The 12,921-nt window shown below is 40.9% G+C and overlaps 1 protein-coding gene across 1 annotated transcript in view; it reads right to left on the bottom strand.

The window, feature by feature from the left end:
• Positions 1-8,650, bottom strand: part of LOC125340197 (28S ribosomal protein S35, mitochondrial-like) — a 38,633-nt gene extending 29,983 nt beyond the window's left edge. Inside the window, 2 exon segments of the mRNA XM_048331643.1 lie at positions 6,785-6,865; positions 8,644-8,650. Coding sequence (XP_048187600.1) covers positions 6,785-6,865; positions 8,644-8,650 — 88 coding nt within the window.
• Between the last annotated feature and the right edge of the window lie 4,271 nt (positions 8,651-12,921).

Genomic DNA, 12,921 nt, shown 5'->3' with positions numbered 1-12,921 from the left:
CCTAAAGCATTAGTATTTTAAGAAAAGTTTTGGTTTAACTCATTGTCAACAAAATCATAGCTCCAAATGCTAGCAATTTCACTTCTTTTCCTCATGTAATCAGAAGTATTGAGTACTTGATGGTGAACAAAATGATTTTCTTAAAGTTCAGACTATTTTTCATTTCGAATTGAAGGCGAAGGTACAACACATTGCACAAAAAAAGCAAAAGCAATTTAGTCTAGTAAGACTGCTCCGTCTCATTTAGATTTCAATAACGTGTTTTTATTAAATAATGGGAAAAACCCTGTGAATGAAAAAAGCATCAATACTAGAGCTCACTATTGTGGTTTAAATGGACTCGGGGATGTAATTTCCCTCCAAGATTAATGTCAACATCTGCCCTTTGTAATCTTTCACTATGGAGCTCCAAGGTGTTTAATAATTTTACATTTTAAAAGTACCAGGTCCTAGTTCCCAATTAGAAGCACAGTACATATTTTCGTTAGACATTTGGAAGATACGAAATCTATTAAGAAGATGAGAACACTTCTTTTACCACTAGGCTAATAGAACGAAGCTTCCTGGTATTTCATCCATATTTATCTGCATTTTGCAAAAGGCAGGATTGCCTAGCACAGCAGCCAAGAATCCAAATGCCAAGATGGTGATTAGACTAGGGCTAGGGCGCCCGTCAGGAGTACTGGGGACCACCAGCCCCCAACCCAGCTAACCACTACCCCTTGGTGAATGGGAGACGTCTGTGACCTGATATCTTGGTCTTTTGGTTTCCTGAGCATTAAGGATGGACCCCTAAACTATGAGCACCACAGGAACCACACAAAGTAAGCCTACACAGGAGATTCAACAAAGCTCTTTCATCTCTTCCCTAACCCTTCCTTCCTTTCCTCCAGTTTTTACTATTTCCACCAGCCATTTCATCGTGCCACCGCGTACTGCTGATGACTGCCAACATTAATGTTAGACCCTGAATTACCTTATAGGCATATATCGTTTACGTTGCTACATTTCTATAAATGGATTCTATGTTCTTTCCTCTTTGTTATCGTTGCCTGTTCTGTGAGATCAACTCGGTGGAAAGCTTTCTTAGTCTGCGCCATTAATTCCTAAACTGTACTATTAGTCTAAAATTCGGTGATACTTTAATTAGTGATCTAAATTGCTTTCGACATAACTGCCAACTTTCATTCTCACTAATAATGTCTTATCCCTCTGGCATGTTGTACATTATTTTGTATTGTTTCTGACTTTTAATTTTTTAAATACAACCAAAATGATGTCTTGTTTTTAATGTAATGATATCATTTACTGCAGTAAAATTTGGCATTAGACCTTAAACTAGGAACACTGAATTTGTTTTCCTTTTCCTTGAATTATATGTTTTGTAATCCAATAATAATTCATGAGAACAATTATCTACACAAAACAATAGTTCATTAGCAATCACATGACATGACCTAAGTCAAAGTCATCTTGCAGAATGTAAATTCTAATATGTCATTTCTTTCATTTATTTAGCTTTGGGAATAGAGGAAACTAAGACACAGACAAAGAAAATAGTATGTCTGTGAAGACTAAGTGACAATGCATATTTCAAAATGTAAATGACTCTTGCTTTGCAGGACCATACATTTCAGCAAAATTGGCTATAAAATGAGTCTTGTTTCCCTACAGACTTTCGGTACAAAATCAGCAATATGTTGTTTTAGAAAGGAAAAAAAAACCTGAGTAACTTGAGTGGTAAAAATAGCTTAAGTATAAATAAAGATTGGCAGCTTGTAGCATTTTGTATGAATTCTTTATTTATTCAACAGACATTGGGGAGCTTACTAGAGCTGGGCATTGTGTAAGGGACTAAGAACACAACAGATGCTAACATTGGTATATCTTAGGTCATACCTCCTATGGCTTTCGAGAATTTGCTTGCACATTTTACCTGAGGGTCTCATAGCCTATGCACAGAGGCAAGTTTGGTACCAGAGGTGTGTGTGTGTGTGTGTGTGTGTGTGTGTGTGTGTGTGTGTGTGTGTGTGTGTGTGCAGGGATGGGAGTTTAAACTTAGGGCCTTGGTGTTGAGCCACAGCTTCATTTCCACCTTTTTTGGTAGGAAAAGTCTCCCAGACTTTGCTGCATAATCTTGAACCATGATCCTCAGGTCTCAGCCTCTTGGGTATCTAGGATTACATTGTCACCAGTGCCAGCACAGTTTGGGTTCTTTTGTCCCTAGTTTCCAGAATTATTTGTCCTTTCTCTGCCCCACTATAATCCAATCAACACGCAGTGGTGGAGTTTGGAGCAAGGGGTCTGTATATGGAATACATAATATACCGTTCTCTTAGAGGTTTCTTCAGGCACTTGATTATTTGGCAGGTTTAATTCTCAGTTATTTGAATCTGCTTCAGTGAAGACTACTTTGCTTTAGTCTAGATGCTATTCCCAGCCCTTGTCTGTTGGTCTGTTGGTGTCAGGCACTATCAGCTGATAGGGTGTTATCAGATATGATATAGTCAGGAATATGAGAACTGTCACATTTTGGACTTGTATTTTATTAAGAGATTCAGACCAAACACTGAATGAGAAAATCAATTATCTACACCACTTTTAGTACCCTTCAAAGTAAATCTACTTTGGGTAGGATGGTCAAGAGAAACATTTCTGGGATTTTTATTGACGTTAGTTGGGGACGTCCCATGAGAGGTTTGGGAGTGGGAGTATTGCAAGCAGAGGGAACAGCAAATGCAAAGGCATGGAAGCAGAAAAGCCAACACCAAAAACCAAAAAGGAAAGAAAAGAATGAATCAGCATAGCTGGAGTATGGTAGAAAAGGAGAAGGGGAAGAAATGCTTCTGGAAGGGTCCTTCGATGCCAGAGGCAGTTAGTGCCTTGTATATTGTGGCATTTAGATACTTTCTATGTGACATGAAAAGCCACCGTTGTAGAAAAAAACTTCAAGAGTCCTATACTAAATCGGATGGGATGATTGACAGCTTCCAAGAAACAAAAACTGTCACAGAGACGCAAACCAGCTGGTTAACACCCAAGTGCTGAGATTCTGCACTGAGTATCTTAAAGACCAAAGGGTAGCTAGGTTCAAGACAGAAAGACGAGAGACCCATGCTGTGATTGTGTAGAAGAGGCGTGAGAGGTGGGAGTGGGTAGCCCATGATCGCACCGGGAAGACTTGTATCACTGACTTTTCTTGGGGCCAGAGAGGCCTCACTAGGACGCATGGCAGAGAACCAGGAAGTTCTCACACGGGAGACCCACGCTGATGTGCACCTGGGATTGAAAGTCGCTCAAACAAAATGCCACAGCAGCCCTAGGAAAGACACACGTGTATCCAGGGTCAGTATTCCAAAAACTGAGTATTGACAAAGAAAAATGTCCAGGCTTCCTGACAGGTGGAGTAAGTTTTGTCTGATTTGTCGTTCCTGGCATTAGTATTTTGGAAGGATCCTTTTCATTTGTGCAACCACACACAACTCTGTAATCTGTTCAGAGACGGGGCTTGCTCGTATCGGAGAATCGGTAAATAATTAATCATTCTTAAGTGATCATTAACATTGCATAGCTTTTATTTCTTTCCATCTTCTACATCTCCAGTGTCCCTGCGGCCAGCTTTTATAAGTTAATAAGTGTACCAAATCTGCTTCTGCTTCTGAGTAATGCTTTTTTGTGAGAGAAGTTGGAGTTGTTGCTTTCCATTGGTGCACATACTGGTATGAAATGAGTGTCCAGTCATAACAGTGAAGTAAACTTAATACTGAACTTAGGACCGAAGTCAGTGGGAAGGCCAGGAGCTACCTCGGACAATGGAAAAGTATATGTTTACTTCCTCCCCAATAGGAGAGACCTGAACTCGTGGAGCGATGGAGCATCAGGAAGACTCCCTATCCTGAAGAAAATGGCACTTCAGCTGAGACCCGAAAGACAAGAAACATGACACCATTGGCAAGGGTTGGGCCGAGGGAGAGAGAGTAATGGAATCAGAAATACATGTCTATGTCAGTTAGATTACACAGAGGACATGACAGATGGACAGAGTGTATATTTGCAAATATATACATATCTACACACATACTCTCATATGGCATGAATATGACTGAAGAGATAGATAGATGATACTCAATCACCTTGTCATCACTTGAGAAAGTTTGAAGTATTTTTCCTGAAGACAATGAAGAAAAAAAAAAACAGTAAACAGTTTTGCATATGTCATTTCAAAATGTGCAAATCATAATGGGAGGGGAAAAATTTTGAAACGACAAATCCTTTCTGGTTAGCTGTCATCTACCTAAAGTACCTTCTACTTATATATCTGTACTTTGTTTAGCGTTTGACTGCTTTTGTGTGTTTCTTTAGTTAGTTGGTCTTTTTTTTGCAGAGTGGGAGGGGGTCCTTTGCTCCAAACATCTCCAAGCACTGCGTGGTTTCTCATTCTGGGTCAACAAGTTGTGAACAACATTCCGTTTGTCCTAATTTTTGTGGTTCTTTCCCTATTACATTACCACCATCAACAAAATTGAGGCTCACTGGACATGTTTGTTTTAGTCAAGAGATAAATTTGGCTAAACAATTTTCTTTTTATATTAGCAAATCGGAGTTTAAATTGTAAAATGTTGTCTTAAGCTTTCGTATAATATCATATTTCAGTGTTAAGTATCTAATGGAGGTCTAAAGCCTGTCTAGCATGCATGTAGAATCACACACATATGCAAATACATGACACATCAGCCACGCCTAAGGTCTCCATTGACAGTCCTGTCAAAATACTGGTTTTGCCCAAAGTGTACCATTCCAACGCTGACAAGGCGTGAAAATGCGTCAGCACAAACTATAAAGCAATATACAATCACAGTTCTGACACGAGCATTTGTGGTAGGGAGTGTTGTAAATACACAGGCCTCAAATCTCTTTTTTTCAGACATGAAAGCCCTACGGAAATGCTCAAGAAATAAAAATGTAAATATGCTGAGCTGTGGTGACTTACATAATTGTCCCCCTCCCTAAAGTGGTGCCTAAATCCTAAGAGCCTCTCCTTACCTCTACGTAAGTGTTAACATGCTTCTACACTTCCAAATACCATTATTCCTTAAATTTTGTCTTGGAAGAAAAATAAAACAGACTGATAATCTTCATATAAGGTAAGCTACCAACCCAAAAATCTAAAAAAAAAAAAAAAGAGTAATCAACCATGGTATAGTGGTATATGCCTATAATCCCTGCACTTATGGGGCTGAAGCACAACTTCAAGCTTAAGGCCATCTGGAACTATATAGTAAGATCTTGTCTGGAAGGAAGGAAGGAAGGAAGGAAGGAAGGAAGGAAGGAAGGAAGGAAGGAAGAAAGGAAGGAAGGAAGGAAGGAAAAAGGAGGGGGGAAAGAGAGAGGGAGGGAAAACAAAGGGTAAAGGAAACAAGTTAATAAATCAATAAATCCAATGAACACAGGGGCAGGTTTGTCAAGGGTTTTGTAAATAGCAACAGATATCATTGATATCAAAATTCAATGTTCTGCTATTGTTGGTGACACTAACTAGCTTATAAGAATGCTTTGACATTAACCCCCTTAGCCTGGAGACACCAAGGACTCAACTCTCCAAGCCAGAACATGTCTCTGGGTCCTCTCAGCCTGGCTCGTAGCTTAGAAGATGATTATTAAGTACTGATTTTATGAATTAAACACTGAAGCTCAGAGAAGTCAGCCACCTTGTCTATAACCTCAGAGCCAAAACATGTTAGTTAAAATATAAGCTTAAATTCATGTGATTTCAAATTCAGCATTGTTTCCTCTGAAAATGAAGCGTATAATCTGATCATCTCAACAGATTACCTTCTTCTCCTCCCAGTAAATGAAATACACCACACACGCATGTTATTACTGGCAGAAAATTCCCTTGCAATCTCAGTCCACAGGTGTGTGGAAATATTTCTTTCAAAAAAATATTTCTTTCAAAGGAGAGGCCCACTTTTTTTTTAGTAAGGTTACTGGTGTGACTCCCCTCACATTTAAAAAACATTACAGATTTGGAAAGGTTGTTGTCACGATCCTATTGAACACTGAAGTTCCTCAGTGGTGAGGAACCCATGCTAGAAAAGAGTTGTCCATTCTCATTGGCCTCCAACTCCTACAGCAGAAAGCAGCTTTGCTGGCTGAGAAAGCCCTCGCGGTCCTAGCCTCTTCCAGAACTCACTGGTTCATTCCCAGAGAAGGGAAAACCCATGAGCCCCCTGCTACCTGTCTCATCCCAAAGCACTCGGTGTCTTTTCTGCTGTCACTGAGCAATCACTAGGAAAGCAGCACATTCTATTAAACAAAGGTCAAAATGTCATTTTCTTACAAGCTAGCCCAGGCATTGTGTGTAATTAATCATCAGTCCCCTCCTTCCTTAGATCACATTAATGAAGCAGGTGTGCTTGTAAAATGTAACCAATTTGGGGATTTGAAGGGAATAGAACATTCAGCCTTTACATGTATGTTTCTACTACTTGTCTGCAAGTTCTTCGATTGCAATGATGATTCTATGTATCTTGATTATTCTTGATGTGGTGTTGGAAGAGAGAAATCGTATTCAACTCACATGGCTTCCCAGACACTGACACTATGCTTTGCTTTCCTGCCTCTTCTTTATCTGATAATAAAGTGAATACTGATCAGTAGTACCAAGTATCACAATTAATAATTACTCAGTGCTTCAGGTGACTCTATTACTTCTCCTGCCTCACAGTTGATAGAACTAAGGGGTAGGGGAGTTACGCCATCTTGCTCAAGACGTCCTCCCTACCAGTCAAAGGTGAATAGGCCACGTCAGGTGTAACGGTCATTTCTGTCTGCTGCTGACTGCCACGATAAATAACAACGCGTCCTGACCAAGGGAAAAGGAGCCTCGAGCTGAGTGAACAAAGTGTCTGTCTGCTTTGATCTAAATATTCCTGAAAGGAGTTCTAACTCCCATCACCATATTCTCGGTGTCTTAGTACAACCTAAAACCTTTCCACAGGCTCCAAGGAGGCCCATGCAGCTTTAGGAAGAATTCATTCCATGCACCTCATTCTTCCTAAGAACTATGTCTTCCCTCAAGCCATGCCAAGCACTCATAAAACATTGCCTCCAGAAACAGTCTCCCCTGGAGTGCCTTTGACACACACAGCTCTGAACCAGCAGCGGAAGCGCCCTCCAAGCCACGAGCTACGCAGGGAAAGAATTGAGCAACTCCACACACACTTATACAAGTTCTGCTTCAAGATGTCTCATGGCTCTCCTGCCGGAACAATCCCCCTACGTGGGATTGCCAAGGAAAAAAGCCACACCACCAATCAATTGCCTGTCAACGAAGGAAGAAGGAATCCATTGTTTTATATTAAAAGGAAACTTAGCAGAATAAGAAGGTTACCACCCGGGAGTGAAGACGGAGTCAAGGCACTCAGAGTGGCTCCTTTCTTGTCACTGCTGTGTAAACACACACATACAGCCTATGAACCAGCTTACAGCGAAGCTATCATCAGTATAAAACAGTACAGGGGAAAAACACATAGACGCCCATAAGTAACTGGGCGTCCAGGACCTACCTTCAGATTTCAGTACAGAGTCCCAAGCTTGGTTGCACTTCCTGTGGGATGACTTGCTCCATTCCAGGATTCCAGCATGTATGCTCCTTCTTTGGGCAAGACACTCAACCTTGTGTAAACTACTCATCCACCAACTCACGCCTGGGATATAGTTGCCCCTGTGGAATCTAGCCATCCCAGAGAGTGCAACAATTCAACTATTGCCTTCACCTGACCGGCACTGCTAAGACTGGGAAATGAGGGTTCATCGGAGCAGTGCTTGAGGGGGGTGTTCTTCTTCATTTGTTTGTTCCGTTATCCTTTTCCTTTGTCCTGGTCCTGGGATTTGAAATGCTGTACCTGACCTTTTGTTGTTGTTGTTGTTCTCAAGGCTAGTTAGTTCTCTACCACTTGAGCCACAGCACCCCTTTGGGGTATTTTTGGTGATTCATTAGAGATAAGAGTTTCGTGGACTTTCCTGCCCCAGCTGGTTTTGAGCTGCAATCCTCAGATAATCAGCCTCCCGAGTAGCTACAATTACAGGTGTGAATCACCTGTGCCCAGCAAGGGGAATTATTTTGCTGAAACATGAGTTCATTTCTCTTTGGATTGATACCCAGGCCACTTCTTTGGTTATGACGATCATGTTATTAAAGAAAAAGTCATGAGCTGCCAGACAAATGCCACATTTATGTGTGTGCATAACTTCATATGAGTACGCTTGGTAAATAAGTTCTAGTTGGAAGTGTACTTCAGGCAAAGAGAATAGCACATATAAAGAAAATATTATATGCGCATTTAACATTGCTTTTCATCTGGGACATTAAGGAGCTGGTGCAGAGGGTCAGAAAATGAGATTACAGCAGGTGAACAAGAGCTCGTGCATGAATCAGTTCCATAACTGTGAAGTTAGCAACTCTAGCCAGATCCAGCGCTTAAGAACCTGCTATTAAAAGTGCAGATGTTCCCACAGAAAACGAACTATTACAGAATCTGAAACCTAGACTCTAATGCTAGAAAATGCTTGCTTTCCGTTTCCTATAGATTCTCTTTTGCTTCACTGCCCTTAAAAGCAATCTGACAGGGGTGGAGTTACCGGCCATGTCCGTATGCGTGGAAGATCACAAGAAATGGCTCTTCTGCAGTCAACTGCCTGATATTGCCTCCTTTTTTTTCTGTAAGATAATATAGCATTAGCCATTGCAGGATCCCTGCCCGGGTCAGAATGCACATCTCCACGGTACTCGTACCCCGGGCTTGGTCTTGTGATAGGCTCTTACCACTAGAATGTGAGTGAACTCCGATCCATGCCACTACCCAGAGAAGGGATTCAGAGACGTCACTTGGCTCCTTTTCCCTCTTCTATCCAAAGCACAATAGGTCCTATGTCGGATCTGATCTGATCCTTGAACTCAGTCCTTCCATACCAAACTCAGGAAATATGAAACAGCACCACAGCAGCTGATTTATGGTCATCCAGTTGTATTGCACATAAGAAATGCACTGCTATTTTCGGCCACCAAGACGTAGTTGGGGTTACTGGTTATGTAGCCAACCTGAATAGAGGAGAGTTGTATGGGTTTGGTGAGAGGACTGGTTAGAAGGCCAGAAAGATTCACCATTTCTTGTAGAAACATAGGAAGGGAAGAAGCATAATAAATAATTAGCAAGAAAATAGCACCCAGACAGGGGTACCCTGTTCCATACAGGGTCACCACGAACTCAACGAGGAAAACCTTTGAATAGAATGACATTCGTCCCCTATGTCACCTCCCATGACTGTGACGTGGACATAGAAGGTGAATCTCAACGGGGAAATATTATCCTAATCCATGAGAAATGTCTTCCGTGAGCACCAAATCAAGCGGCAACGACACGGATGCTGCTCCAGAGCTATCTTCTCCCACCATTATCTTCATCTGAGCTCTTCTGGTTTGGGGGACTCTCCTAACCCTGCTCGCAGTGCCCGTGGGGTGAATGAAACCGGCGTGTTTCCACCACCAATCGCAGGATAGAGGGTCCACAGGAATGCACGTCTTCTCTCTCCGGACGACCTGTCCGGGTGCCTTCTGCTCTGCTCTGTCCTTCCTCTGTTCCTCTTCCTGTGCTTCAAACCATCTTCCTGACCCTCTAGCACAAAGTGCATACCCCTCCCATGGACCTGAAGCAAGCATGAGTATGAACACAACGACCACCCCCCCCCACCCATGGCTGCCCCTTCTACTGTCTCTGTCAGGGCCAGCTGAGGATGTGACCTGTGGGCCAGGCCCAGAGCTCAGGCAGCACCCAGCAGCACCAAGTAGCTGGTGTACATGCCCTGCTCCTCCTCCCTAACCACCACCTGCCAGCAAACCCCTCTCCCATTGTCAGAGCGCCATCTAGAGGCAACTGCAACGAACGTTTCCCCAACACCTCTCCACACAGCTTGCTGTGCATTGAACCACCGTGCAGCATGCAATGGCAGAAGATTAAATACTGAATCTCCATTTCATCATAGAGGGTAGTTAGGATTGCACCCCTTTGGGGGTTGAGAAAAACTGAGTTCATGAGGTGAGTCGTTTGCAGAGCCATGAATTCAAGGTCATCAGGTCTGGCTGGTATCAAAGATGTGATTGGTCCTTTTCTAATTCAGCAATTCCAGTGCTTGATTGAATGGAACGCTCTTGTGTCTCCGGAAGCTGCGTTACTCTTCAACAGAATATGTCAACGTCGGTGGAGAAAACGTTTCTGTGTGAAACCTCAAAACATTTGTTGAGATTTTTCCTATCATCACTTTTCACTATCTTCTTCTCCTATGCCAGATATATACTAAATATTTATTGACTAAATGCCTAAATGGATAAGCTGTTTTTCCTTGGCTTTTTGTCAGCATCCCTATATGCAGTGTAGTAATACATTGGAATGTTCTTTTTGTCTAAATTTCCAACTTGTGAAAGTTTTTCACCTTCCTCTCTCGCTTTTCTCACAAGTAAATCCTATGCTAATACAAAAATGCATTTTTCAGGTGTAAAGAGACTTAGAGATTAAATTACTAGAATACTCCCTCTGCAAATAAAAGCATGTGCGAAATTGTTCTTTTAAATAAAGAAGTATCCTTATTGCTTGCGCCATCATTTTCTGATTATTCTGATTTTTGGAGCTTCATTCTCCAAGTCTATCTGTCTGTCTGTCTGTCTGTCTGTCTGTCTGTCTCTCTCTCTCTCTCTCTCTCTCACACACACACACACACACATACACTTTCAATGGTATCCAATTTAACAACTGAACTGTTTTTCCTGGGATGATACATGTTGTCTCACTAAGAAAGTGAGCTCTATGAGGGCAAATACAATTTTTTAAATTATTTTATAGTTCTATAAGCTCCATTACACTATATCCTGGCATCATCTTAATATTCATGATGGGTCAAATATTCCTCCTCTTTCTAAGATACACCTTTGAGGGAAATAGGAATGAACAATTAATTGTTTAAAAATGACAAGGCCTAAGGGGTAGATCTTCTTTTTAATTTTTATTGTCAAGGTGATGTACAGAGAGATACGGTTACATATGTAAGGCGGTGAGTACATTTCTTATCAAACTTGTTATCTCCTCCCTCATTTTTCTCCCCTCTTCCCTCCTCCCCAATTCCCCATCGCCCTCCCCCCCTCCCCCAGGGGTGTATTTTCTGAGAAGGTAATTATTGAGTGTCTACCATATTCTGGGAAATGGGAGCACATGGTCTCCAGCCTCAAGGAGACACTCTGTTGGGGGGGGGGGGGAAGCTCACCATGACGTGGCAATGCTCTGGGCCCGCTCATATCTCACAAAATCCCACGCTGTGAGAGGATATGACGGTGGCTGACTGCTGCAGTCTAGTTTCCGAGCTTTCCCCTGAAGTGATGGCAAATGCTATTGTGCAATTATGACAAATACTATAATGCAATTATGACAAATGTGTAAATAAATTGCAATAAGTTATAATAAATGGAATTAAAGCTCATTGCCACCCAGATCTATCAAATATGAACCATGAAATATGGAAATGTCATTTTTTTAATTCAAGGCTCTCCAATAAATTACCAATGAGATAGTTCACATTTTTAACCCGTAAGAATTCTAATAAAGTTCTAACTACCCCAGTGGTCCCTTGGTCTGCTGAATGCACCCTTCGAAACTCTAAACTTGTTGAGGTAAAGCAATCTCAATGCCAGCAAAACGAGGATCTGGTTTTTCTTCTGCATCCGAATGATATAAAGTTACTAATGACAACTCCATGTGATTGACAGCATCCACAATTTGTGCTAAATTATTGTACATAAAGCTATCGTTCCCCAGGGAGAAGCACTTTCCATGCTGTTTCTCGCCATTATCGACGTGTGACATCTCATCCACCCTTTAAGGACTGTGTCAGTCTTGCTGCTTAGTGTATAGAGGGTTCCTGCCAAAGTAGAGGAACATAGACAGAGCACCACACAGACAGCAGAACAGGTGAGTATATGATAGCAGAATGCCCCAAGATAAGTGCATTAGATGGAGCCTGGGAATGGTATACGTTTTGTGGCTGTAATATTCGTGTACAGATATCTATCTATCACTCACTCTGTTGAGCACATGTGCCTTCTTTTAAATTTAAAATTTATGCTCACATGGTTTCATTCTTATAACACAAGTAAATGGATTTGTAGAAATACTTTAAAAAATAAGCGAAATTTTGAAAATAAAACAGTTATTACCTAGACCAATCAATCTCAATATAACATATATCTTTCTCAAGGTTTTTGCATGCAACTATAGTTTTAAAAATTGAAGTATTTTCCTGATATATAATTACAAAATAATATATGGATATTTATATATGTATACCATTTATTTATATAATTTATGTATAAATTATACAAGTTTTATAATATGTATGCATAGGTACATATACCTGAATACATATAATGTACTATGTATTTTATAAAGATAACATTAGTATAATGTAGTATGTTAGTATATAAGACAATATAACAAAACTTGTATAACATATACTATATAAATATGCATATATGCATATTCATATAGGTGATATACAGTACATCTATGATGTATCTGCATACATCATATCGAATACATATCAAAATCACTAAATTCATTAATGAACAGGGCAACCTGTGTCTCTCAATACACACAAGTCCATGAAACCAATAGCATGACAGAAATTATGGCATACCTTTATTAGTAACATTGGATGTTAATGGGTTTCACTCCCTAACCAACAGACTCAGAGAATAGCTACTTGGATTAGAAAATGAGACAGCCAGTTATCACTCACAAGAATCACAAAGAGAAATACGGTATCAGAGTGAAAGTGCAGAAAAAGGTCTTCGAAGGACATGGATGCCAAAACAGC

The sequence above is a fragment of the Perognathus longimembris genome, chromosome 22 (assembly GCF_023159225.1).
Source record: "Perognathus longimembris pacificus isolate PPM17 chromosome 22, ASM2315922v1, whole genome shotgun sequence".
Lineage (NCBI taxonomy): Eukaryota > Metazoa > Chordata > Mammalia > Rodentia > Heteromyidae > Perognathus > Perognathus longimembris.
The sequence above is the reverse complement of the archived record's forward strand: the minus strand, read 5'-3'. Positions and strand labels throughout refer to the sequence as shown.